This window comes from Heterodontus francisci, chromosome 9, assembly GCF_036365525.1.
Source record: "Heterodontus francisci isolate sHetFra1 chromosome 9, sHetFra1.hap1, whole genome shotgun sequence".
Taxonomy (NCBI): domain Eukaryota; kingdom Metazoa; phylum Chordata; class Chondrichthyes; order Heterodontiformes; family Heterodontidae; genus Heterodontus; species Heterodontus francisci.
Genome location: NC_090379.1, coordinates 687,513 through 714,489, shown reverse-complemented (window position 1 = coordinate 714,489; position 26,977 = coordinate 687,513). Strand labels below are relative to the sequence as shown.

General features: G+C 50.4%; 1 protein-coding gene across 7 annotated transcripts in view; it reads left to right on the top strand.

Moving 5' to 3' along the window:
• The window catches only part of syne3 (spectrin repeat containing, nuclear envelope family member 3), a 227,240-nt gene that overhangs the window by 3,003 nt on the left and 197,260 nt on the right, over window positions 1-26,977 (top strand). For 5 of the 7 annotated variants that reach the window (XM_068038416.1, XM_068038415.1, XM_068038414.1 and 2 more), the window contains exons 1-5: window positions 9,209-9,297; window positions 12,155-12,300; window positions 12,692-12,864; window positions 13,101-13,410; window positions 26,004-26,168. In XM_068038416.1, coding sequence (XP_067894517.1) covers window positions 12,163-12,300; window positions 12,692-12,864; window positions 13,101-13,410; window positions 26,004-26,168 — 786 coding nt within the window. In that variant the 5' untranslated portion in view covers window positions 9,209-9,297; window positions 12,155-12,162. Of the gene's footprint in view, window positions 1-9,208; window positions 9,298-9,342; window positions 9,496-12,154; window positions 12,301-12,691; window positions 12,865-13,100; window positions 13,411-26,003; window positions 26,169-26,977 lie in introns of those variants that run through there. The other 2 variants (XM_068038412.1, XM_068038411.1) reach the window with 2 other exon arrangements.

Sequence of the window (26,977 nt, the reverse complement as noted above, 5' to 3'; positions counted from 1 at the left end):
TACCCACATTACGGAGCTGGAGCCGCGGGTGGATTCACTGTGGAGCATCTGCGATGCTCAGAACATCGTGGATAGCACGTTTAGCGAGGTGGTCACATTGCAGGTAATGGCTGCACAGGCAGCAAAGGGATGGGTGACCACCAGGCGGGGTAGTAGGCGCAGGCAAGTAGTGCAGGAGTCCCCAGTGGCCATCCCCCTCTCAAACAGATATACCGCTTTGGATATTGTTTGCGGGGGTGGGGGGGGATGGCCTCTCAGGGGAAAGCAGCAACTGCCAAGTTCGTGGCACCACGGAGGGCTCTGCTGCACAGCAGGGGAGGAAAAGGAGTGGAAGAGCTATCGTGATAGGAGATTCTATCGTAAAGGCTGCAGATAGGAGTTTCTGTGGCCGCAAATGAGACTCCAGGATGGTATGTTGCCTCCTGGTACTAGGGTCAAGAATGTCACGGAGCGGCTACAGGACATTCTGAAAGGGGAGGGGGTGCAGCCAGAGGTTGTGATACACATTGGTACCAACGACATAGGTAGAAAGAGGGATGAGGTCCAGCAACAATAATTTAGGGAGCTAGGTAGCAGATTAAAAAGCAGGACCTCAAAGGTTGTAATCTCTGGATTACTCCCTGTGCCACGTGGTAGCGAGTATAGGAATAGGATCATAGAGCAGATGAATGCGTGGCTGAGGAGATGGTGCAGGAGGGAGGGCTTTAGGTTGCTGGATCACTGGGTCTGTTTCTGGCAAAGGTGGGACCTGTACAAGTTGGACGGGTTGCACCTGCACCTGAACTGGACCGGGACCAAGATCCTTGCTGGGAGGTTTGCTAGTGCTGTTTGGGTGGGGGGGGGATTTAAACTAATTTGTGGCAGGGGGATGGGATACAGAGTGAAAGTACAGCACGGGGTGAGGCACAGTCAAATATAGAAGAGAATCTGAGTCAGTCTGGAAGGCAGAGCAAATAAAGACCTGTTAAGGGACAAGTGAAAAATGCAAGGCTGGATTGCATTTACTTTAATGCAAGGAGTCTTACTAATCTCTTTGGCCTCCTTATCTCGAGAGACAATGGATAAGCGCCTGGAGGTGGTCAGTGGTTTGTGAAGCAGCGCCTGGAGTGGCTATAAAGGCCAATTCTACAGTGACAGGCTCTTCCACAGGTGCTGCAGAGAAATTTGTTTGTCGGGGCTGTTGTCGGAACAAAAGGGGGGGGGGCAATCACTTGGCTGGGCGTGTACTACAGGCCTCCAAACCGTCAGGGAGAGATAGAGGAACAGATATGTATGCAAATCTCAGAGGTGTAAAAATAATAGGGGATTTCAACTTACCTAATAGAAACGGGGATAGTCTTAGTGAAAAAGGCTTAAAGGGGGAGGAATTCTTAAAATGCATACAGGAAAGCCTTTTGAGCCAGTACGTAGAAAGTCCCACAAGAGAAGGGGCAGTACTGGACCCAATCCTAGGGACTGAAGCCGGACAAGTGGTAGAAGTATCAGTGGGGGAGCATTTCGGGGATAGAACAAAGAACAGTACAGCACAGGAACAGGCCATTCATCCCTCCAAGCATGCGCCGATCTTGATGCCTGCCTAAACTAAAACCTTCTACACTTCCGGGGACCGTATCCCTCTATTCCCATCCTATTCATGTATTTGTCAAGATGCCTCTTAAACGTTTCTACGGTACCTGCTTCCACCACCTCCCCCAGTAACAAGTTCCAGGCACTCACCACCCTCTGTGTAAAGAACTTGCTTCGCACATCCCCTCTAAACTTTGCCCCTCTCACCTTAAACCTATGTCCCCTAGTAACTTACTCTTCCATCCTGGGAAAAAGCTTCTGCCTATCCACTCTGTCCATGCCGCTTATAACTTTGTAAACCTCTATCATGTCGCCCCTCCACCTCCGTCGTTCCAGTGAAAACAATCCGAGTTTATCCAACTTCTCCTCATAGCTAATGCCCTCCAGACCAGGCAACATCCTGGTAAACCTCTTCTGTACCCTCTCCAAAGCCTCCACGTCCTTCTGGTAGTGTGGCAACCAGAATTGCATGCAATATTCTAAGTGTGGCCTAACTAAAGTTCTGTACAGCTGCAGCATGACTTGCCTATTTTTATACTCTATGCCCCGACCGATGAAGGCAAGCATGCCGTATGCCTTCTTGACTACCTTATCCACCTGCGTTGCCACTTTCAGTGACCTGTGGACCTGTACGCCCAGATCTCTCTGCCTGTCAATACTCCTAAGGGTTCTGCCATTTACTGTATACTTCCCACCTGCATTATACCTTCCAAAATGCATTACCACACATTTGTCCGAATTAAACTCCATCTGCCATTTCTCCGCCCAAGTCTCCAACCGATCTATATCCTGCTGTATCCTCTGACAATCCTCATCACTGTCCGCAACTCCACCAACCTTTGTGTCGTCCGCAAACCTAATCAGACCAGCTACATTTTCCTCCAAATCATTTATATATACACTACAAAGAGCAAAGGTCCGAGCACTAATCCCTGCGTAACACCACAAGTCACATCCCTCCATTTAGAAAAGCACCCTTCCACTGCTACCCTCTGTCTTCTATGACTGAGCCAGTTCTGTATCCATTTTGCCAGCTCCCCTCTGATCACATGTGACTTCACCTTTTGTATCAGTGTTCTCATACAGAATCAAGTATTTGCAGCCTGGTTGCCTGCTTTTTTACCCTTTGGATATCACGTGTAATGGCGCTGACCTCAGACTACAGCCTTTCCCAGTGCTGCCTGCCTAATAGTGTTATGGATGGATTTTTTTACCCTCTTTCAGGGTTGCTCGCCAGATCCTCAAACTTTGCTTGGTTCACCAACTCAAGTCTGTGCTCGCTGCACCAGATTTCTACTGCCAATTCCCTGACTCATTTTGTCTGGAACTTTTCTACCACCTCCTCTTGAGTCCTGCAATTTATTGCTCTTCTTCAGGTGAGCTTCTTTAACTTTTATATTCTTGTTCTGGGTGTAGCCTAGGAAGAGCCCTTGTTGGTCTCGATCCCACCGATCGCATACTGTATGTTTGTTTGGTATGCTGCCACCTTACTTGGTCTAGCTGATTGAGATCCTTCAGTCTGGGTTAGTTAGAACACTGATATTTATTACAATTGTATAAATCTTCACACTAGCCTGTGTCTCCACCAAAAGCCACACTGCGTCCAGCCTCGAATCTCTCTCACATCATCATGTTAAGAGGTATTCTTCACATACTTAAGAATAACCCTTTCAGACCCTTATACCAAAGTAATGACCTGGCACTCTCTTCCCACGTTGGTGATGGAAGCATCGATAATGACTTCAAGAGGAAGTTGGATGGCCATGAGAGAGAAGTAGGCTTGCATGGCTAGATGGATCAAGCAGGGGAGTGTGGCTCACTATAGCTTCATGGAGAACTGACATGGATTCAATGAGCCAAGTGGCCTCCTTCTATAATTTCACTTGATCCCCCGCATACCCTCACTTTTTTTTTATTCATTCATGTGATGTGGGCGTCGCTGACCAGGCCAGCATTTATTGCCCATCCCTAATTGCCCTTGAGAAGGTGGTGGTGAGCTGCCTTCTTGAACCGCTGCAGTCCATGTGGGTTAGGTACACCCACAGTGCTGTGAGGAAGGGAGTTCCAGGATTTTGACCCAGCCACAGTGAAGGAACGGTGATATAGTTCCAAGTCAGGATGGTGTGTGACTTGGAGGGGAACTTGCTGGTGGTGATGTTCCCATGCATCTGCTGCTCTTGTCCTTCTAGTTGGTAGAGGTCGCGGGTTTGGAAGGTGCTGTCTACACTTCCCTCTACTCCAGCACCTCACCCAATTCCCTCAAACTACACTGCACTCCCCTCGATCTCACTCAATCTCTCCCCCCGCCTCCTCCTCGCTCAGCCCCGCACTCACCATACATGGCCGGGCTCCGCCAGCCGGTAGAAGCGGCTGAAGAAGGACAGCGCCGTTACCAGTAGGAAACCGCGCTCCATAACCCACAGCGACCACTTGGCCTCATTACTCGGCTCGAGTTTACAACCCGGGGCCTCGGATTCAGACCGTGGAAGTCTCCTCAGCCCCGAGCAGCAACTCCGCTCAACCGCTCTCACAGACATCGCGAACCGCCACAGGCCCCGTCTCCAAGGATAATCGCACCAGCACAACCAATCAGTACCAGGCAGCGCCAGGTCTAACCAATCTGCAGCGTGCAGGCTGCCGTCCGACCAATCAATACCAGGCAGCGCCAGATCTAACCAATCCGCAGCGTGCAGGCCGCCGTCCGACCAATCAGCAACAGGCAGCGCCAGGTCTAACCAATCTGCAGCGTGCAGGCTGCCGTCCGACCAATCAATACCAGGCAGCGCCAGGTCTAACCAATCCGCAGCGTGCAGGCCGCCGTCCGACCAATCAGTACCAGGCAGCGCCAGGTCTAACCAATCCGCAGCGTGCAGGCCGCCGTCCGACCAATCAGCAACAGGCAGCGCCAGGTCTAACCAATCAGCAGCGGGCAGGCCGCGGTCCGACCAACCAGCAACAGGCAGCGCCAGGTCTAACCAGTCAGCAGTGGGCAGGCCGCGGTCCGGCCAATCAGCAACAGGCAGCGCCAGGTCTAACCAATCAGCAGCGGGCAGGCCGCGGTCCGACCAACCAGCAACAGGCAGCGCCAGGTCTAACCAGTCAGCAGTGGGCAGGCCGCGGTCCGGCCAATCAGCAACAGGCAGCGCCAGGTCTAACCAGTCAGCAGTGGGCAGGCCGCGGTCCGGCCAATCAGCAACAGGCAGCGCCAGGTCTAACCAATCAGCAGCGGGCAGGCCGCGGTCCGACCAATCAGCACCAGGCAGCGAGCGGCCGGGAATGAACTGTTGCCCTGGGATATGCCATGTTTAATAAAGAAGGATCTGTTTAAATGTTGGGAGGATTTCTGCTTCTACCATCCTTTCAGTTCCAGATCGTCACCACCTTCTGGGTGAAAGATTTCCCTATTAATCCTCCCTAAACTTCCTACTTCTTGCCTAAACTCTAAGCCCCCGGTTTATGGACCCCCTCAACCAAGGCGAATAGGCCAAAGAACAACAACAAAGAACAGAGAACAGTACAGCACAGGAACAGGCCATTCGGCCCTCCAAGCCTGCGGCGATCTTGATTAGAAAGTCTGGATGTACAAAGGGTGTCTATTTTTTTATTTAGAGATACAACACTGAAACAGGCCCTTCAGCCCACCAAGTCTGTACTGACCATCAACCACCCATTTATACTAATTCTACATTCATCCCATATTCCCTACCATATCCCCTCTATTCCCCTGTGGACCTGTACGCCCAGATCTCTCTGCCTGTCAATACTCCTAAGGGTTCTGCCATTTACTGTATACCTCCCACCTGCATTAGACCTTCCAAAATGCATTACCTCACATTTGTCCGGATTAAACTCCATCTGCCATTTGTCTGCCCAAGTCTCCAACCGATCTATATCCTGCTGTATCCTCTGACAATCAGGGTGTCACAGAGGGAACAATCCCTTTGGAATGCTGACAAGGGAAGGGAGGGGAAGATGCGTTTGGTTGTGGCATCACGCTGGAGGTGGCGGAAATGGCGGAGGATGATCCTTTGTATATGGAGGCTGTTGGGGTGGAAAGTGAGGACAAGGTTAACCCTGTCGCAGTTCTGGGAGGGAGGGGAAGGGCTGACGGTAGAGGTGTGGGAAATGGGCCAGACATGGTTGAGGGCCCTGTCAACCACAGTGGGGGGGGAATCCTCGGATGAGGAAAAAGGAAGACGTATCAGAAGCGCTGTCATGGAAGGTAGCATCATCAGAGCAGATGTGTCGGAGACGGAGAAACTGCGAGAATGGAATGGAGTCCTTACAGGAGGCAGGGTGTGAAGAAGTGTAGTCGAGGTAGCTGTGGGAGTTGGTGGGCTTATAATGGGTATTAGTAAACAGCCTATCCCCAGAGATGGAGATAGAGAAGTCGAGGAAGGGAAGGGAAGTGTCGGAGATGGATCATGTAAAGGTGAGAGAAGGGTGGAATTTAGAAGCAAAGTTGATAAAGTTTTCCAGTTCGGGGCAGGAGCAGGAAACGGCACCGATACAGTCATCAATGTACTGGAAAAAGAGTTGGGGGAGGGGGCCTGTGTAGGACTGGAACAAGGAATGTTCGACATGTCCCACAAAAAGACAGGTATAACTAGGACCCATGCGGGTACCCATTGCAACACCTTTTACTTGAAGGAAGTGAGTGGAGTTGAAGGAGAAGTTGTTCAATGTAAGAACAAGTTCAGCCAGGCGGAGGAGGGTGGCGGTGGATGGGGACTGGTTGGGCCTTTGTTCAAGGAAGAAGCGGAGAGCCCTCAAACCGTCCTGGTGGGGGATGGAAGTATAGAGAGATTGGACATCCGTAGTGAAGAGGAAGCGGTTGTGTCTAGGAAACTGGAAATTGTCAAAATGACGTAGGGCGTCAGAAGAGTCACGGATGTAGGTGGGAAGAGACTGGACAGCGGAGAAAAGATAGAGTCAAGATCGGAAGAAATAAGTTCAGTGGGGCAGTAGCAGGCTGACACAATGGGTCCTGTTTGTGGATTTTGGGAAGGAGGTAGAAGCGGGCTGTCCGGGGTTGCAGGACTATGAGGTTGGAAGCTGCAGAGGGAAGATCTCCAGAGGAGATGAGGTGAGTGACAGTCCTGTGGACAGTAGCTTGATGTTTGGTGGTGGGGTCATGGTCCAGGGGGAGGTAGGAAGAAGTATCTGTGAGATGGCGTTGAGCTTCTGCAAGGTAGAGGTCGGTACGCCATACAACAACAGCACCACCCTTGTCTGCAGGTTTGATGACCATGTCGGGGTTAGACCTGAGAGAGCGGAGTGCCTCATGTTCAGAGGGGGACAGGTTAGAGTGAGTGAGGGGGGGTGGACAGAGAAATTGAGATGACCAATGTCTCGCCGACAGTTTTCAATAAAAAGGTCAAGAGTGGGTAAGAGGCCAGGGAGAGGGGTCCAGGTAGAGGGAGAATGCTGGAGGTGGATGAATGGGTCTGCTGGTCAGGGGGAGGACTCCTGGTCAAAGAAGTGAGCCCGGAGGTGACAGAAAAAGAGCTCAATGTCATGCCGAGCGTGAAATTCATTGAGGTGGGGGCATAAGGGGATAAAACTTTGCTGAGTACAGAACATTCAGTGTCAGAGAGGGGGAGGTCAGAGGGTATCGTGAATACATGGCAAGGGGTCAGATCAGAAGGGGTGGGGTCAGAGGGAAGTGAAGTGGAAGGAGGATCTGGAGGAGCATTCGTTCCCATCAGCTGCTGGAGCTCACGTTCCTTGACACCTGAAAGGAAGAAAAAAAGTTTTTTGTTAATGCATCCACAGTTGAAACTGTGGAGTAGAACAGCTTTGAGATAAGGTGAGGTGGTGCTTCTGTGTGTACATGTGGTGGCGCATGGCACTGAGTGTGGATCTCGGGATGCGGCGAGAATAGCAGTCCGAGGAATGATGTATTTCTCAGAGATATCTGTAATCCTGGGTGGATTCAAAACATGATGGGTGAAACTTCAGTTGGAATCCACGTGGAATAAGTTGGAGCCGGAGACAGTCACTGAGGAAGGAGATGTGGCTGTGAAAACGAGTTTTGGTCAACACTTTATCAAACACCAGGAAGGAAATAGAAAGCAATGAAGGTGAACAAGGTAAAAGAGACAAATGAAAATCCTGTCGGAGAGAAGAGCAGAACCTCTTCAAGGTAGGCATTCCTGGAAGAGAAGTGGCAGTGAATTAAACACTAAAATAAAAGCAAAATACCGCTGATGCTGGAAATCTGAAATAAAAACAAGAAATGCTGGAAATACTCAGCAGGTCTGGCAGCATCTGTGGAGAGAGAAGCAGAGTTAACGTTTCAGGTCAGTGACCCTTCATCAGAATTGACAAATATTAGAAATATAAAAGGTTATAAGCAAGTAAAGCAGGGGTGGGGCAAGAGATAACTAAAGAGAAGGTTGATAGGACAAGGTCACAGAATAACTGACCAGAAGGTTGTGGAGCAAAGGCGAACAATATGTTAATGGTGTGTTGAAAGACGAAGCATTAGTACAGACAGCGTGTAACTCAGCACTCAGACCACTGCTTTTCCTGATCTATATTAATGGCCTAGACTTGGGTGTACAGGGCCCAATTTCAAAATTTGCAAATGACACAAAACTTGGAGGTAGTAGGAACTGTGAGGAGGATAGTGATGAGGACATAGACAGTCTGGTCGAATAGCAGACAAGTGGCAGATGAAACTTAATGCAGAAAAGTGTGAAGTTATTAATTTTGGTAGGAAGAATGAGGAAAGGCAATATAAATTAAGTACAATTCTAAAAGGGGTGCAACAGCAGATGGACCTGGGGGTATATGTGCACAATTCATTGAAGGGTGCAGGGCAGATTGAGAAAGCTATTAATAAAGCATATGGGATCCTAGGCTTTAGTAAATAGGGGCACAGAGTGCAAGAACTAGATAATTACGATGAACCTGTATAAAACACGTATTCAGCCTCAACTAGAGTACTGTGCCAATTTTTGGCAGCACACAATAGGAAGGATGTTAATTCATTAGACAGGGTCCAGAAAAGATTCACGAGAATGGTTCGAGGGATCAGCAAATTCAGTTAAGTGGATGGACTAGAGAAGCTGGTGCTGTTCTTCATCCAGAAGGTGTTAACTTTCTGCTTCACTGTACTTCTCATCGCCCAGACCCCGCCTCTGCCCAGGCTCCGCCCCAGCAGAGGCCCCGCCCCGCCCAGACCCCGCCTCTGCACAGGCTCCGCCCCAGCAGAGGCCCCGCCCTTCCCAGACCCCGCCTCTGCCCAGGCTCCGCCCCTGCAGAGGCCCCGCCCCGCCCAGACCCCACCTCTGCCCAGGCTCCGCCCCTGCAGAGGCCCCGCCCAGACCCCACCTCTGCCCAGGCTCCGCCCCTGCAGAGGCCCCGCCCCGCCCAGACCCCGCCTCTGCACAGGCTCCGCCCCAGCAGAGGCCCCGCCCTTCCCAGACCCCGCCTCCGCCCAGGCCCCGCCCCTGCAGAGGCCCCGCCCTACCCAGACCACGCCCCTGCAGAGGCCCCGCCCAGACCCCGCCTCTGCCCAGGCTCCGCCCCTGCAGAGGCCCCGCCCAGACCCCGCCTCTGCCCAGGCACCGCCCCTGCAGTGGCCCCGCCCTTCCCAGACCCCGCCTCTGCCCCGCCTCCGCCCCTGCAGAGGCCCCGCCCCAGTGCCCCACCCTGGAGGCCGGGTGATTGAAAGGCCGCCGCAGCGGGAAGGTGTGGACGTGGAGTAGCGGCTGAAAGGCGGCGGTGAGATTGCTAGCCGGCCCGGGGAAGGAGCTGTTGTGTCAAGGCCCTGGTCTTTAGCGCCCGACCTTGGATCTCTCTCGTTTGGCCGCCCTGAGGGCAGTGAATTCCCGCCTCACAAGCCGTAGGCCGCTCCGACCATCGCGCCTGTTCCTGCTTCTTCCGCCCTGTCTTCCCGCTCTAGTGGTTGGGTAGGCCAAGGTCCGGAGGCTGCTGGAGAAAGGCCGGGGCCCTTGGGGGAGCGGTTCCCCCTTGCGGAGAACTCACAGCTGGCTGCTTGGTCTAGGTGGGGGGGGGATGTGGACCTGCTAGTGTCTGGGTCTGTGGGGGGGGGGGGGGGGGATGTGGACCTGCTAGTGTCTGGGTCTGGGGGGGGGGGATGTGGAGCTGCTAGTGTCTGGGTCTGGGGGGGGGGGATGTGGAGCTGCTAGTGTCTGGGTCTGGGGGGGGGGGGGGATGTGGACCTGCTAGTGTCTGGGTCTGGGGGGGGGGGGATGTGGACCTGCTAGTGTCTGGGTCTGGGGGGGGGGGGGGGGGGATGTGGACCTGCTAGTGTCTGGGTCTGGGGGGGGGGGGATGTGGACCTGCTAGTGTCTGGGTCTGGGGGGGGGGGGGGGGGATGTGGACCTGCTAGTGTCTGGGTCTGGGGGGGGGGGGATGTGGACCTGCTAGTGTCTGGGTCTGGGGGGGGGGGGATGTGGAGCTGCTAGTGTCTGGGTCTGGGGGGGGGGGGATGTGGAGCTGCTAGTGTCTGGGTCTGGGGGGGGGGGGGGGATGTGGAGCTGCTAGTGTCTGGGTCTGGGGGGGGGGGATGTGGAGCTGCTAGTGTCTGGGTCTGGGGGGGGGGGGGATGTGGAGCTGCTAGTGTCTGGGTCTGGGGGGGGGGGGGATGTGGACCTGCTAGTGTCTGGGTCTGGGGGGGGGGGATGTGGACCTGCTAGTGTCTGGGTCTGGGGGGGGGGGATGTGAACCTGCTAGTGTCTGGGTCTGGGGGGGGGGGGGATGTGAACCTGCTAGTGTCTGGGTCTGGGGGGGGGGGGGGATGTGGACCTGCTAGTGTCTGGGTCTGGGGGGGGGGGGGGATGTGGACCTGCTAGTGTCTGGGTCTGGGGGGGGGGGATGTGAACCTGCTAGTGTCTGGGTCTGGGGGGGGGGGGGATGTGGACCTGCTAGTGTCTGGGTCTGGGGGGGGGGGGGATGTGGACCTGCTAGTGTCTGGGTCTGGGGGGGGGGGGGATGTGGACCTGCTAGTGTCTGGGTCTGGGGGGGGGGGGATGTGAACCTGCTAGTGTCTGGGTCTGGGGGGGGGGGGGGGATGTGGACCTGCTAGTGTCTGGGTCTGGGTGGGGGGGGATGTGGACCTGCTAGTGTCTGGGTCTGGGTGGGGGGGGATGTGGACCTGCTAGTGTCTGGGTCTGGGGGGGGGGGGGATGTGGACCTGCTAGTGTCTGGGGGGGGGGTGGACCTGCTAGTGTCTGGGGGGGGGGGTGGACCTGCTAGTGTCTGGGTCTGGGGGGGGGGGAATGTGAACCTGCTAGTGTCTGGGTCTGGGGGGGGGGGGGGAATGTGAACCTGCTAGTGTCTGGGTCTGGGGGGGGGGGGGGGGATGTGGACCTGCTAGTGTCTGGGTCTGGGGGGGGGCGGGGGGATGTGGACCAGCTCGTGTCTGGGTCTGGGGGGGGGGGGGGGGGGGGATGTGGACCTGCTAGTGTCTGGGTCTGGGGGGTGGGATGTGGACCTGCTAGTGTCTGGGGGGTGGTGTGGGCCTGCTAGTGTCTGGGTCAGGGGGGGGTGGGGGGGGATGTGGACCTGCTAGTGTCTGGGTCTGGGGGGGGGGGGGGGGGGATGTGGACCTGCTAGTGTCTGGGTCTGGGGGGGGGGGATGTGGACCAGCTCGTGTCTGGGTCTGGGGTGGGGGGGGGGATGTGGACCTGCTAGTGTCTGGGTCTGGGGGGGGGCGGGGGGATGTGGACCAGCTCGTGTCTGGGTCTGGGGGGGGGGGGGGGGGATGTGGACCTGCTAGTGTCTGGGTCTGGGGGGTGGGATGTGGACCTGCTAGTGTCTGGGGGGTGGTGTGGGCCTGCTAGTGTCTGGGTCAGGGGGGGGTGGGGGGGGATGTGGACCTGCTAGTGTCTGGGTCTGGGGGGGGGGGGGATGTGGACCTGCTAGTGTCTGGGTCTGGGGGGTGGGATGTGGACCTGCTAGTGTCTGGGGGGTGGTGTGGGCCTGCTAGTGTCTGGGTCAGGGGGGGGTGGGTGTGGACCAGCTAGTGTCTGGGTCTGGGGGGGCGGATCTGGAGCTGCTAGTGTCTGGGTCTGGGTCTGGGGGGGTGGATGTGGACCTGCTAGTGTCTGGGTCTGGGGTGGGGGGGGGGGGATTTGGACCTGCTAGTGCCTGGGGGGTGGTGTGGGCCTGCTAGTGTCTGGGTCAGGGGGGGGGGGATGTGGACCTGCTAGTGTCTGGGTCTGGGGGGAGGGGGGAAGGATGTGGACCTGCTAGTGTCTGGGTCTGGGGGGGGGGATGTGGACCTGCTAGTGTCTGGGTCTGGGGGGGGTGGATGTGGACCTGCTAGTGTCCGGGTCTGGGGGGGATGTGGGCCTGCTAGTGTCTGGGTCTGAGGGGTGTGGGCCTGCTAGTGTCTCGGGTCGGGTCGGGGGGGGTTGTCTCGTTGGGTGGAAACCTGCCAGTGTCTGGGTCTGGGAGGGTGGGTCTGGGTGGGTGGCCCTATCTGGGTCTAGGTGGGTGGCCCTGTCTGAGTCTGGGAGGGTGAGGGCTTGCCAGCGTCTGGGTCTGGGTGTGTCTGGTTCTGAGTGGGCCTGCCAGTGTCTCTGTCTGAAATGTTCTCTCTCTGCAACTCCAGTTGCTGTGATGAGCCCAGAGGAAGATTTCGGGACATCCTTAGAAAACGCTGAGCGATGGATGCGAATGATCCTGGAACGGTTGCAGGCCAGTGATAATGTACAAGGACCAAAGGCAGCTTTGGAGAACAGACTAAAGGAGACAGAGGTGAGGAGAGAATTCGAGTGAAGATTGGGCAGGAACATCTGTTCTTCTACAGTGACTGGTAATGATGTACCAGACTGGGGATCAATGTTGCCGTGTGCCCCGGGGTGGGGGCTGGTGGGGATCAGTCAGTGTTACCCTGGGCTGGGTGGGGGTGGGGATCAGTCAGTGTTGCCATGTGCAGTTTGTTTATTAGTGTGGTGTATTACAGACCTCCAGATTGTGGGCAGTAAATCCCGTGCTACTGAGAGGCATAGGATGAACATAAAGGTCTGGTGATTTTAATTATCAGATTAACCTATAAATCTGTTTCTGTGCAGTAACTATTTAATAGAATAGGTTGGGAATGTTCAAGGGAGTAAGCACATTGATTGTTCATCTGTTCTGTGGACAGGAAATCTTAGCAGAGGAGCCTGAAGGGAGACTGCGGCTGGACACTGTGCTGGTGAAGGCAGAGTCACTTCTGCAGGACAGCAGTGATGACAAGAAGCAGGAGATCCACACAGCACTGAAACATATTAAAACCATGTGGGAGGATACACAGGTCAACATGGTTCATTGTCACAGGTAGCGGCTGTTCAGATCTGACGGAAGTATTTTGATTGCTTGTTGCTTAGGTTCAGAATCTGGTTTCTGTGCAAGGTCTCCCTTCTCTCACAGCATAACTGTTTCATAACCTGAGAGCCAGATATTATTGAGAAACCCAAGTTGTACATTATCAAAAAGCGCACTTGATGTTTTTTACATGAGTGGGGGCAATGTGTGTAATTGGGATTAATCATGATTCATTGATCTTTTTACAGTCGTATTGAGTGGGTTTTGCTGCATTGGTCTGAATATTTGAAGGCGAGGGAAGACTATTTTTTCTGGCTGTTGAATATAAAGCGGAAGCTGGATTTTGATCTTGAATCCCAGCTGGGTCTAAAGGAGAAGAAATTACAGTTAAGCCATCACACAATCCTGCTGACTAATATCTTAAACCAGGCTGCCCTGCTTGAACGACTCGTCCAGGAATTGGGGTCCTTATTCGCAAAGACTAAAGATGAGACTCTCAATGAGGAAGCAGAACAGAAATTGAAAGCTGAACATGAAGCACTTGAGATAAAAGCAAAGGTTGGACATGCTGCTTTCATCTCTCTACTTTCGGGTTGCCTTATTGTCTCTCTGCTTATGTTGCTGTGCCTGCGTCTGTCTGTCTCTTTTATATATTTTTTTTTATTCATTCATGTGATCTGGGTGTCGCTGGCCAGGCCAGCATTTATTTCCCATCCCTAATTGCCCTTGAGAAAGTGGTGGTGAGCTGCCTTCCTGAACCACTGCAGTCCTTGGGTTGTAGGTACACCCACAGTGCTGTTAGGAAGGGAGCTCGAGGATTTTGACCCAGTGACAGTGAAGGAACAGCGATATAGTTTAAATCCAGGATGGTGTGCGGCTTGGAGGGGAACTTGCAGGTGCTGGTATTCCCATGCGTTTACTAGCTGGTGGAGGTCGTGGGTTTGGAAGGTGGTGCCAGAGGAGTCTTGGTGTGCTGCTGCAGTGCATCTTCTAGATGGTATGCACTGCTGGCACTGTGTGTTGGTGTTGGAGGGAGTGAATGTTGAAGGTGGTGGATGGGGTACCAATCAAGTGAGCTGCTTTGTCCTGGATGGTGTCGAGCTTCTTGTGTTGTTGGAGCTGCACCCATCCAGGCAAGTGGAGAGTCTTCCATCACACTCCTGACTTGTGCCTTGTAGACAGTGGGCAGGCACTGAAGAGTCGGGAGGTGCGATACTTGCCGCATGATTCCTAGCCCCTCTCCTGCTCTAGTAGCCAGCGCATTTACCTTCCTGGTCCAGTTCAGTTTCTGGTTAGTGGGGGATTCAGCAATGGTAATGCCATTGAACATCAAGGGGAGATGGTTAGATTCTCTCTTGTTTGAGATGGTCATTGCCTGGCACTTGTGTGGCATGAATGTTACTTGACACTTATAAGCCCAAGCCTGGATGTTGTCCAGGTCTTGCTGCACCTAAACACAAACTGCTTCAGTACCTGAGGAGTTGCGAATGGTGCTGAAAATTGTGCAATCATCAGCGAACATCCCCACTTCTGACCTTGTGATGGAGAGAAGGACATTGATGAGCAGCTGAAGATAGTTGAGCCTAGGACAATACCCTGAGAAACTCCTGCAGTGATGTCCTGGAACTGAGATGATTGACCTCCAACAATCACAGCCATAGAGTCACTATCTTTCATCATTTTCTGATGAAAAGTCACAGACCTGAAACGTTACCACTGCTTCTCTTTCCACAGGTGATGCTTGACCTGCTGAGTATTTCCAGCACTTTTTTTTTTTTTAATTTCAGGTTTCCAGCCTCTGCAGTATTTTGTTTTTATTTACCACAACCATCTTGATTTATGCTAGGTATGACTCCAACCAGTGGAGAGTTTTCCCTCTGATTTCCATTGACTCCAGTTTTGCTAGCACTCCTTGAAGCCACACTGTCAAATGCTGCCTTGACGTCAAGGGCAGTCGCGCTCACCTCTGGAGTTCAGCTCTTTTGTCCATGTTTGGACCAAAGCTGTAATGAGGTCAGGAGCTAAGTGGCCCTGGTGGAATCCAAACTGAACATCAGTAAGTAGGTTGTTATTGCTGAGCAAGTGCCACTTGATAGCACTGTCGATGACACCTTCCATCACTTTGCTGCTGATAAGAGTAAACTGATAGGGCGGTAATTGGCCGGGTTGGATTTTTCCTGCTTTTTGTCTCACCGCTATGTCCTTCAGGATTCTGCGAGAGTGGTCAGTAGTGGTGCTACTGAGCCACTCTTGGCATTGAAGTCCCCCACCTAGAGTACATTGTGTCCTTGCCACACTCACTGCTTCCAACTGAAGAATTGATTGATCAGTCGAGAGGACTCCCCACTTGCTAGGGTTAGAGTTCTCTTTTAAAATCACTTTTACATAGAAGGAGACCATTTGCCTCATCGAGTTCATGCTGGTTCTCCATAGAGCAATCCAATCCGTTCTGGTCTCCTGCTCGATCCCGTAGTCCTGCAGGTTTATTTCTTTCAAGTGCCCATCCAATTTCCTTTTGAAGTCATTGATTGTCTCCACCTCCACCACCCTCGTGAGCAGCTACCACCTGCAGTGTAAAAGCGTTCTTCCTCTTCTCCCTGCATCTCTTGCCCAAAACCTTCAGTCTGTGTCCCCTAGTCCTTGTACCATTAGTTAATGGGAACAGTTTTCCTTGTCTAACTTATCTAAGCCTGTCATAATGTTGTATATTAGTTGCAAATCTCCTTTCAATCTCCTTTTTTGTCCTAAAGAGAACAAACCCATTTTTTCCAACCTGACCTTGTAACTAAAATGCCCCTCGCTTGAAACCATTCTGATAAATGTCCTCTGCACCCTCTCAAGTACCCTCATATCCTCCCTAAAGTGTGCTGATCCAGAACTGGACGTAATACTCTCTAGTTGTGGCCTAACCAGAGCTTTATAAAGGTTCAGCATAACTTCACTGCTTCTGTACTCAATGCCTCAATTTATGAAGCTCAAGGTCCCATATGCTTTACTAACCACTCTCTCAATATGTCTTGTTGCCTTCAAAGATTGATGCACATGCACCCCCAAGACCATCTGTTCCTGCACATTCTTTAGAGCTGTGCCATTTAGTATATATTGCCTCTCCCTACTACTTCTGCCAAAATGCATCACCTCACGCTTGTCAGTATTACATTTCGTCTGCCCACTCCGCTAGCCTATCTGTCTTGTTGCAGGTGGTTCATATCATCCTCGCTGTTTGCCACACCTCCAAGTTTGGTATCATCAGCAAGTTTTTAGATTTTTGTCTGTATTCCAAGATCCAAGTCATTTATAACTAGCAAAAAAAAAAAGCAGTAGTCGCATCACTGATACTTGGGGGGAGAAAGCAACCATTTACTTGACTTGCTGTTTTCTCGCAAGTCAAATTTTTATCTAATTGGGCACTGACCTGCCTATTCTATGAACCTCAATTTTGTCAGCCAGCCTTTTATGTAGTACTTTATCAAACGCTGTCTTAAAATTCATATAGATAACATCCACAGCATTCCCTTCTTCAACCTTCTCTGTGTATGAGATGGTCTTTTAGAACCGTATGTTGAGGAACCAACTAGGGAACGGGCTATTTTAGACTGATATTGTGCAATGAGAAAGAGCTAATTGATCTCGTTGTAAAGGAGCCTTTGGGGAAGAGTGACCATAATATGGTAGAATTTTGCATTAAGTTTGAAAGTGATGTAGTTCAATCCAAAACCAGGTTCTTAAATCTAAACAGAAGAAACTACAAAGGTATGAGAGGCAAGTTGGGACAGTAGATTGGGAAACTACTTCAAAAAGTATGACCGTAGACAGCAAATGGCTAGCATTTAAATAATTTCATACATGGCTTAAAACATTTACTTTCCTTTGCGGCACAAAAACCCAGCAGGAAAGGTGATTCAACTGTGGCTAGCAAGAGAAGTTAAGGATTGTACTTGATCAAAGGAAGAAGCTTATAACGTTGCCCAAAAAATAGTGGGACTGAGGAGTGGGAGCATTTTAGAGTTCAGCAAAGGAGGACCATGAAACTGATTGAGAGAAAATAGAATATGAAAGAAAACCAGTGAGAAACATAAAAACTGTAAAAGCTTCTATAGGTGTGCAAAAAGGAAAAGATTAGCAAAGACAAATATGGGCCCATTACAGGCAGAGACGGGATTTTATATGAGGAATAAGGAAATAAGAGAAATTAAAATTCTTTGTGCCTATCTTCACGGATGAAGGTACAAACCATCCAGAAATACAAGAGAACCAAGGGGCTAGTGAAAATGAGGAACTGAAATAAATTGGTATTCGTGAAACGTAACACTGGAGAAATTAATGGGACTGAAAATTGATAAATTCCTGAGACCTGCTGATCTGCATCCCAGAGTGTTGAAGCAGGTGGCGTAGAGATAGTGGATGTATTGGTGATCATCTTCCAAAATGCTATAGATTCTAGTGCTGTTCCTGCAGATTGGAAGGTAGCAAATGTAACCTCACTATTTTTAAGAAAGGAGGGAGTCAGAAAGCAGGGAACTACAGACCTGTTAGCCTGACATCAGTAGGGGAAATGCGAGAGTCTGTTGTAAAAGATGTGATAACTGGACACTTGGAAAATAATTGTAGTATTGGGCAGAGTCAACATGGATTTATGAAAGGGAAAGACTTCAAGGGGATTTAGACAGGGTACAGAGGGACATAGATAGGCTGCAGAGCTGGGCTGAGAGATGGCAAATGGAGTTTAATGCGGAGAAGTGTGAGGTGATTCACTTTGGAAGGAGTAACAGCAATGCAGAGTACTGGGCTAATGGGAAGATTCTTGGTAGTGTAGATGAGCAGAGAGATCTTGGTGTCCAGGTACATAACCTGGGTAGCAACTTTCAGGGATTTAATAGGGCTGTTAAGAAGGCATATGGTGTGTTAGCTTTTATTAGTAGGGGGATCAAGTTTCGGAGCCACGAGGTCATGATGCAGCTGTACAAAACTCTGGTGAGGCCGCACCTGGAGTATTGCGTGCAGTTCTGGTCACCGCATTATAGGAAGGATGTGGAAGCTTTGGAAAGGGTGCAGAGGAGATTTACTAGGATGTTGCCTGGTATGGAGGGATGGTCTTACGAGGAAAGGCTGAGGGACTTGAGGTTGTTTTCGTTGGAGAGAAGGAGGAGGAGAGGTGACTTAATAGAGACATACAAGATAATCAGAGGGTTAGATAGGGTGGATAGTGAGAGTCTTTTTCCTCGGATGATGATGGCAAACACGAGGGGACATAGCTTTAAGTTGAGGGGTGATAGATATAGGACAGATGTCAGAGGTAGTTTCTTTACGCAGAGAGTAGTAGGGGCGTGGAACGCCCTGCCTGCAGCAGTAGTAGACTCGCCAACTTTAAGGGCATTTAAGTGGTCATTGGATAGACATATGGATGAAAATGGAATAGTGTAGGTCAGATGGTTTCACAGGTCGGCGCAACATCGAGGGCCGAAGGGCCTGTACTGCGCTGTAATGTTCTAATAAATGGGCAAGAACATGGCAAATGGAATATAATGTGGAAAAGTGTGAAGTTATCCACTTTGGTAGGGGAAAACAATAAATGCAGAGTATTTCTTAAATGGTGGAGATTAGAAAGTATTGATGTCAAAAGGGACCTGGGTGTCGCTGTTCATAAGTCATTGAAAGCTAGCATGCAAGTGTAGCAAGCAATTAGGAAGGGAAATGGTATGTTGACCTTTATTGTAAGAGGATTTGAGTATAGGGGTAAAGAAGTCTTGCTGCAATTATATAGAGTCTTGTTGAGACCGCACCTGGAGTATTGTGTACAGTTTTGATCTCCTTGCCTAAGGAAAGACATACTTGACATAGAGGGAGTGCAACAAAGGTTTCCCAGTCTGATTGCTGGATGGTGGGATTGTTCTATAGGGGTGATTAAGGAGACTGGGCCTGTATTTTCTAGAGTTTCGAAGAATGAGAGGAGATCTTATTGAAGCATACAAAATTCTTACGAGGCTTAACAGGGCAGATACAGGCAGGATGTTTCCCTTGAATAGGGGAGAGGGGTGGGGGTAGGGAGGTTCTAGAACCAGGGGACATAATCTCAGAATAAGAAGGCCATTTAGGACTGAGACAAGGAGGAATTTCTTCACCGGGTGGTGAATCTTTGGAATTCTCAACCCCAGAGGGCTGTGGAGGCTCAATCATTGTGTATGTTGATTTCTAGATATTAAAGGTAGCATATATATGGGGATAGTGTGTGAAAATAGCATTGAGGGGGAAGATCAGCCATGATTTAGTTAAATAGTGGAGCGGGCTCGAGATGTCGAATGGCCTACTCCTGCTCCTTGTTCCAATGTTCCTTCATCAAAAATTTCAGTTAGATTGGTCAAGCACGATCTGCCCTTTACAAATCCGTCCTGGCCGTCCTTAATTAACGCACAAGTCTCCAAGAGCCTGTTGATTTTTTTCCTGATTTATTATTTCTGAAACCTTGCCCTTCGCTGATAAATTCACTGGCCTGTAGTTGCTAGGACTGTCCTTGCACCCTTTCTTGAACAAGTGTCACATTTGCCACTCTCCAGTCCTCTGGCATCTCCCCATATCCAGGGAAAGATTCAAAGGTTATGGCAAGGCCTTTTGCTATCTCCATTCTCACTTTGTTTAGCAACCTGGGATGCAAGCCATCGGACCAGGTGACTTAACCCTAAAGCATAGCCAGCCCTTTTAGAACCTCACCTCTATATTTTTACCATGGCTTTACCTCTGCTTACTACCTTTTTGCTTCTGTCGATTATTTTGTCAGATTCCTCTTGCTGAGTAAACACTGATACAAAGTACTCATTAAGTATATTATCCTTGCCGTGAGCCTCTAAGAATATATTACCCCCTCTGTCCCTATTCGGTCTCACTCCACCTCTTGGTACTTGCCTACTGCTATCCCTCGCTGCGCCCCCTGCACTCCCTCCCTCCCATGCTGCCCTGCGTGCACGTCTGCTCCCTCTGTGGCACCCTTCCTCCATGGGGTTCCGCCCCCACGTGCGCATGCACCCGCCCTCCAGGGTGCCCATGCCCTCCCTCTCCCCCAACCTTGGCACCCCTGCCTTCGCTTCCTTCCCCTTCTCCCTCCCCCAATCTGTCTCGCTGCCCCTTGGTCCCGCGCAGACGTGCCTTTCTCTTGCAGTCTGCATGCATCTCTTGTTCTTGTGCTCCTTCTCTGTGCCTGTGTCTCTCTCTTTCTCACTCAAAATACCGCGGCTGCTGGAAATCTGAGGGAAATCAAGCTGCATCTGTGGGGAGAAAATACAAGTTAACGTTTCAGGTCTGTGACCTTTCATCATGACTGGCTAAAAGGGCCTATTAATGGCCACTTGAGGGCTTCTTCCCGCCTCCACTCCAATTTTGTGGAGGACAGAGAGGCCATCTCTACGTGGAGACTCTGTCAGGTACCCCTGGTGACGAAGGTGCTCCTGCTGGCCTCCTAGTGCAGTTCCCTCTGACCCTGGCAAGTACTCCACCCGCCATCACCGACAGTCCAGTTCCACCCTGTCTCCAGAGTCTGCCTCAAAAACAAGAAATGCTGGATTCACTCAGCAGGTCTGGCAGCATCTGTGGAAAGAGAAGCAGAGTTAACGTTTCGGGTCAGTGACCCTTCTTCGGAACTGACAAATATTAGAAAAGTCACAGATTATAAACAAGTGAGGTGGGGGTTGGGCAAGAGATAACAAAGGAGAAGGTGCAGATTGGACCAGGCCACATAGCTGACCAAAAGGTCACGGAGCAAAGGCAAACAATATGTTAATGGTGTTTTGAAAGACAAAGCATTAGTACAGATTAGGTGTGAATATACTGAATATTGAACATCAGCAAGTGCAAACCTGAAGGAAAACAACCTGAAAAAAACAGTGGGTAAGCAAACTGAACAAACTAAGATGAAATGAAATAAATGCAAAAAATGTAAAAAGGAATGCAAAAAAAAAGAAGAAAAAATGACTAAAAATGAAAGTAAAGAGGGGGGCTGTCATGCTCAGAGCATGACAGCCCCCCTCTTTACTTTCATTTTTAGTCATTTTTAGTTCTTTTTTTTTGCATTCCTTTTTACATTTTTTGCATTTATTTCATTTCATCTTAGTTTGTTCAGTTTGCTTACCCACTGTTTTTTTCAGGTTGTTTTCCTTCAGGTTTGCACTTGCTGATGTTCAATATTCAGTATATTCACACCTAATCTGTACTAATGCTTTGTCTTTCAAAACACCATTAACATATTGTTTGCCTTTGCTCCGTGACCTTTTGGTCAGCTATGTGGCCTGGTCCAATCTGCACCTTCTCCTTTGTTATCTCTTGCCCAACCCCCACCTCACTTGTTTATAATCTGTGACTTTTCTAATATTTGTCAGTTCCGAAGAAGGGTCACTGACCCGAAACGTTAACTCTGCTTCTCTTTCCACAGATGCTGCCAGACCTGCTGAGTGAATCCAGCATTTCTTGTTTTTGTTTCAGATTTCCAGCATCCGCAGTATTTTGCTTTTATTCCAGAGTCTGCCTGACTGGCCCCGCTGACCCGTCCCTGTTCACCTGTCTCCTCCATCTTCGGCGCTGCAGGTTGTTAGTTGGCTCCCCTGTTAGATTTCAGCGAAGCTCCGACGGAGGGCTGAGGTGGATTCTCCCCCGCCTTCCAGTCTGCCCATGGGACCCCGTCACCGGAATAAAATCCTGTCCAACGTTTCAGTTCACTGACCCTTTATTAGGACTGGAAGTATTTTGAAATGTAACAGTTTTTAAACCAGGCAGGGAAAGAGGAGTGGGTAGGAAAGAACAAAAAGGAATACAAGAGGTTAAATGACAAAAGGGATGATGGTGCAAGGCAAAGAGCAACAGTAATGGGATAAGTGAAGAAACAAAAGATGGGTCTAGAGGAGGTGTGAATGGGAAGACAGGATCACCCTCAACAGCTGCTGCCCCAATAAAAAGGAGCAGGGATTATGATCTGAAATTGTTGATCTCAATGTTGAGTTTAGAAAGCTGTTAAGTGCCGAATTGAAATGTGAGGTGCTGTCCCTCGAGCTTTGGAACACTGCAGGAGGCAGAGGACAGATAAATTAGAGTAGAGTGGAAGTCAGGTGGAGAATTAAAATGACAAGTGACTGGAAGCTAGGGTCATGCTAGTGGCAGAGCAGAGGTATTTGCAAAGCGGTCACCCGGTCTAAGTTTGGTCTCCCTGATGTAGAGGAGCAGTGAATACAGTAACTAAATTGAAGGAAGTACCAGTAAGTCACTGTTTCACTTGGAATGCGTGTTTAGGACCTTGGATGGTGAGAAGGGAGGAGGTACAATGGCAGGTGTTGCATCTCCTGTGCTTGCATAGGAACATAGGAGCAGAAGGAGGCCGTTCACCCCATCGAGCCTGCTCCACCATTCAATATGATTATGGCTGATCATCCACTTCAAAACCTTTTTCCCAGACTATCCTCCTATCCCTTTGTCATTGGTATTTAGAAATTTGTCAGTCTCTACTGGAGCGGTGTTGGGGGGTTGTTGAGTGGATCAGGGTGTTATCCAGGCAAGGGGGGGGGGGGGGTGGGGGGAAGATTTTTTTTTTAGTTCATTCATGGGATGTGGGCATCACTGGCTATGCCAGCATTTATTGCCCATCCCTAATTGCCCTTGAGAAGGTGGTGGTGAGCTGCCTTCTTGAACCACTGCAGTCCATGTGAGGTAAGTACACCCACAGTGCTGTTAGGAAGGGATCTCCAGGATTTTGACCCAGTGACAGTGAAGGAACGGCAATATAGTTCCAAGTCAGGATGGTGTGTGACTTGGAGGGGAACTTGCAGGTGGTGATGTTCCCATGCATCTGCTGCTCTTGTTTTTCGAGGTGGTAGAGGTCATGGGTTTGGAAGGTGCTGAATAAGGAGCCTTGGTGCGTTGCTGCAGTGTATCTTGTAGATGGCACATACTGCTGACACTGTGCATCGGTAGTGGAGGGAGTGCCAATCAAGCTGGTTGCTTTGTTCTGGATGGTGTCGAGCTTCTTGAGTGTTGTTGGAGCTGCACCCATCCAGGCAAGTGGTGAGTATTTCATCACACTCCTGACTTGTGCCTTGTAGATGGTGGACAGGCTTTGGGGAGTCAGGAGGTGAGTTACTCGCCTCAGGATTCCGAGCCTCTGACCTGCTCTTGTAGCCACGGTATTTATATGGCTACTCCAGTTCAGTTTCTGGTCAATGGTAGCCCCTAGGATGTTGATCATGGGGGATTCAGCAATGGTAATGCCATTGAATGTCCAGGGGAGATGGTTAGATTCTCTCTTGTTGGAGATGGTCATTGCCTGGCACTTGTGTGGCGCGAATGTTACTTGCCACTTATCAGCCCAAGCCTGGATATTGTCCAGGTCTTGCTGCATTTCTACACAGACTGCTTCAGTATTTGAGGAGTCGTGAATGGTGCTGAACATTGTGCAATCATCAGTGAACATCCCCACTTCTGACCTTATGCTGGAGGGAAGGTCATTGATGTCGCAGCTGAAGATGGTTGGGCCTAGGACACCATCCTAAGGAACTCCTGCAGTGATGTCCTGGAGCTCACATGATTGACCTCCAACAACCACAAGCATCTTCCTTTGTGCTAAGTATGACTCCAACCAGCAGAGAGTTTTCCCCCTGATTCCCATTGACTCCAGTTTTGTGAGGGTTCTTTGATGCCATACTTGGTCAAATGCTGCCTTGATGTCAAGGGTAGTCACTCTCACCTCACGAGTTCAGCTCTTTTGTCCATGTTTGAACCAAGGCTGTAATGAGGTCAGGAGCTCAGTGGCCCTGGCGGAACCCAAACTGAGCGTCAGTGAACAGGTTACTGCTAAGCAAGTGCCGCTTGATGGCACTGTTGATGACACCTTCCATCACTTTACTGATGATTGAGAGTAGACTGTTGGGGCGGTAATTGGCCGGGTTGGACTTGTCTTGCTTTTTGTGTGCAGGACATACCTGGACAATTTTCCAAATTGCCGGGCTGATGCCAGTGTTGTAGCTATACTGGAACAGCTTGGCTAGGGGTATGGCAAGTTCTGGAGCACAGGTCTTCAGTACTATTGCGGGAATATTGTCAGGGCCCGTAGCCTTTGCAGTATCCAGTGCCTTCAGTCGTTTCTTGATATCACGCGCAGTGAATCGAATTGGCTGAAGTCTGGCATCTGTGATGCTGGGGACTTCAGGAGGGGGCTGAGATGGATCATCAACTCGGCACTTCTGGCTGAAGATTGTTGCAAATGCTTCAGCCCTATTTTTCGCACTGATGTGCTGGGTTCCCCCATCATTTGAGGATGGGGATATTTGTGGAACCACCTCCTCCAGTTAGTTGTTTAATTGTCCACCATTCACGGCTGGATGTGGCATGACTGCAGAGCTTAGATCTGATCCGTTGGTTTTGGGATCGCTTAGCTCTGTCTATTGCATGCTACTTACGCAGTTTGGCACGCAGATAGTCCTGTGTTGTAGCTTCATCAGGTTGACACCTCATTTTGAGGTATGCCTGGTGCTGCTCCTGGCATACCCTCCTGCACGCTTCATTGAACCAGGGTTGGTCTCCTGGCTTGATGGTAATGGTAGAGTGGAGGATATGCCGGGCCATGAGGTTACAGATTGTGGTTGAGTACAATTCTGCTGATGCTGATGGCCCACAGCGCCTCATGGATGCCCAGTTTTGCATTGCTAGATCTGTTTGAAATCTGTCCCATTTAGCACTGTGATCCTGCCACACAACACTATGGACAGTATCCTCAATGTGAAGGCAGGACTTCGTCCCGAGAAGGACTGTGCGGTGGTCACTCCTATCAATACAATCATGGACAGAAGCATCTGCGGCAGGCAGATTGGTGAGGACGATGTCAAGTATGTTTTTCCCTCGTGTTAGTTCCCCTACCACCTCCCACAGACCCAGTCTAGCAGCTATGTCCTTTAGGGCTCGGTCAGTAGTGGGGCTACCGAGCCACTCTTGGTGATGGCCATTGAAGTCCCCCACCCAGTACATTTTCTGCCCTTGCCACCCTCTGTGCTTCCTCCAAGTGGTGTTCAACATGGAGGAGTACTGAGTCATCAGTTGAGGGAGGGTGGTAGGTGGTAATCAGTAGGAGGTTTCCTTGCCCATGATTGGCCTGACGCCATGGGACTTCATGGGGTTCAAAGTCGACGTTGAGGATTCCCAGGGCAACTCCCTCCCTACTGTATACCTCTGTGCCGCCACCTCTGGTGAGTCTGTCCTGCCGGTGGGCCAGGACATACCCGGGGATAGTGATGGCACTGTCTGGGACATTGTCTGTAAGTTATGTTTCCGTGAGTATGACTATGTCAGGCTGTTGCTTGTCTAGCCTGTGGGACAGCTCTCCCAACTTTGGCACAAGCCCCAGATGTTAGTAAGGAGGACTTTGCAGGGTCGACAGGGCTGGGTTTGCCGTTGTCGTTTCCTAGGGTGATGCCAGGTGGTCCATCCGGTTTCATTCCTTTTTTATTGACTTCCTGGCGGTTAGGTACAACTGAGTGGCTTGCTAGGCTATTTCCGAGAGCATGTAACAGTTAACCACGTTGCTGTGGGTCTGGAGTCACATGCAGGCCAGACCAGGTAATGACAGCAGATTTCCTTCCCTGAAGGACATTAGTGAACCAGGTGAGTTTTTACAAAAACGAAAATGGTTTCATGGCCATCATTAGACTAGCTTTTAATTCCAGATTTATTAATTAAATTCAAATTCCACCTTCTGCTGTGGTGGGATTCGAACCCATGTCCCCAGAGCAGTACTCTGGGTTACTAGTCCAGTGATACCACTACGCTACTGCCTACCCCTGTCTTTGGTGGTGGCATCACGCTGGAGGTGTTTAAAATGGAGAAGGATGATTTGCTGAATATTGAGGATGGGGTGGAAGGTGAGGACAAGATGAACCCGATCATGGTTCCAGGAGGGAGGGGGAAGGAATGAGAGCACAAATGTAGGGAATAGAATGGACAAAATTGAGGAACCTGTCAACCACGGTGGGGGAAATCCTCAGTTGCAAGAAGACGACATATTGGAAATGCCCTGGGACAGGGTGGGGGGGTGGCAGGTGCTGGCCCCAGGAAGTAGACAACTGGAAAGGAATAAACTAGCAGTGGATCAAATGCTGCTTGATTTCAGATCTGTTTTCCTGTTTCAGAAAAAAGTGAGAGTTTTGGAAGCAATTGTACAAGAGCATCAGCAATACACGGATAATCGGGAGAAATTCCAAAGCTGGCTGCACTCCATGAAGGAAAAATATAACGACTGCAACGTACACAAAGACAACAAGGATCACGTGGAGGGATTGCTTAGAGAGCTGAGGGTAAATGAACCTTTCAAACCAATAACCATAGTATCTTGTAAACACCTTATCAAACAACAGAAAAAATACTCAGAATCCCCTGCCAAACATCAAAATTCAACCTTTCACCCCTGCCCCTGGATTGAACTCCAGCCCAATCATTTTTCCTTTTTTTTCTTTTAAACTGTTGTGTGTGCTGAGTGAAATGAGTTCCGTCCAGTCCCAAATGGCAAGATCAAGTATACAAAGCCCCTCAGCAGCCCACCCTCCACACTGACACTTTTCCTCAGATGGGCAGGGGTTAGCCCTGTGATTGTTAGTCCTGCTGACACTTCTTACCTGGGCGCAGACATGAGGAATGCACAAAACAGCAAGTGCTGGAAATACTCAGAAGGCAGCATCTGTGGAGAGAGAAGCAGAGATAACATTTCTGGTCTGTGACCTTTCATCAGAATTCTAATTATTTAAAAACATAAATAAAACAAAAAAATTAAAATCTCTGCCTCTATGATGGACTCCAGCCCCTGCAGTGTCTACCGGTCGCGGAAGGCCTCAAGCGAACTAGTGGACATTGCATGCTCCCTTTCCAGGGACACGCGGGCGTGGACAAGCCTTGGCTGGGCCCAGGAGCAGACTAACAAGGAGATCCTCCTCCCGGCCCGCCCCTGTCCGTACCGAATGCTCAAAGATCAGGAGTGTGGGGCACAAGTGCAACTAAAACTTGAGGAGCAGCCCCCTTCAATATTCTAATAGGGGCTGCAACCTCGCACACTCCAAATAAACATGGAATGCGGACTCTCAGGCTGCAGAAATTACAGGCGGCCTGGGAG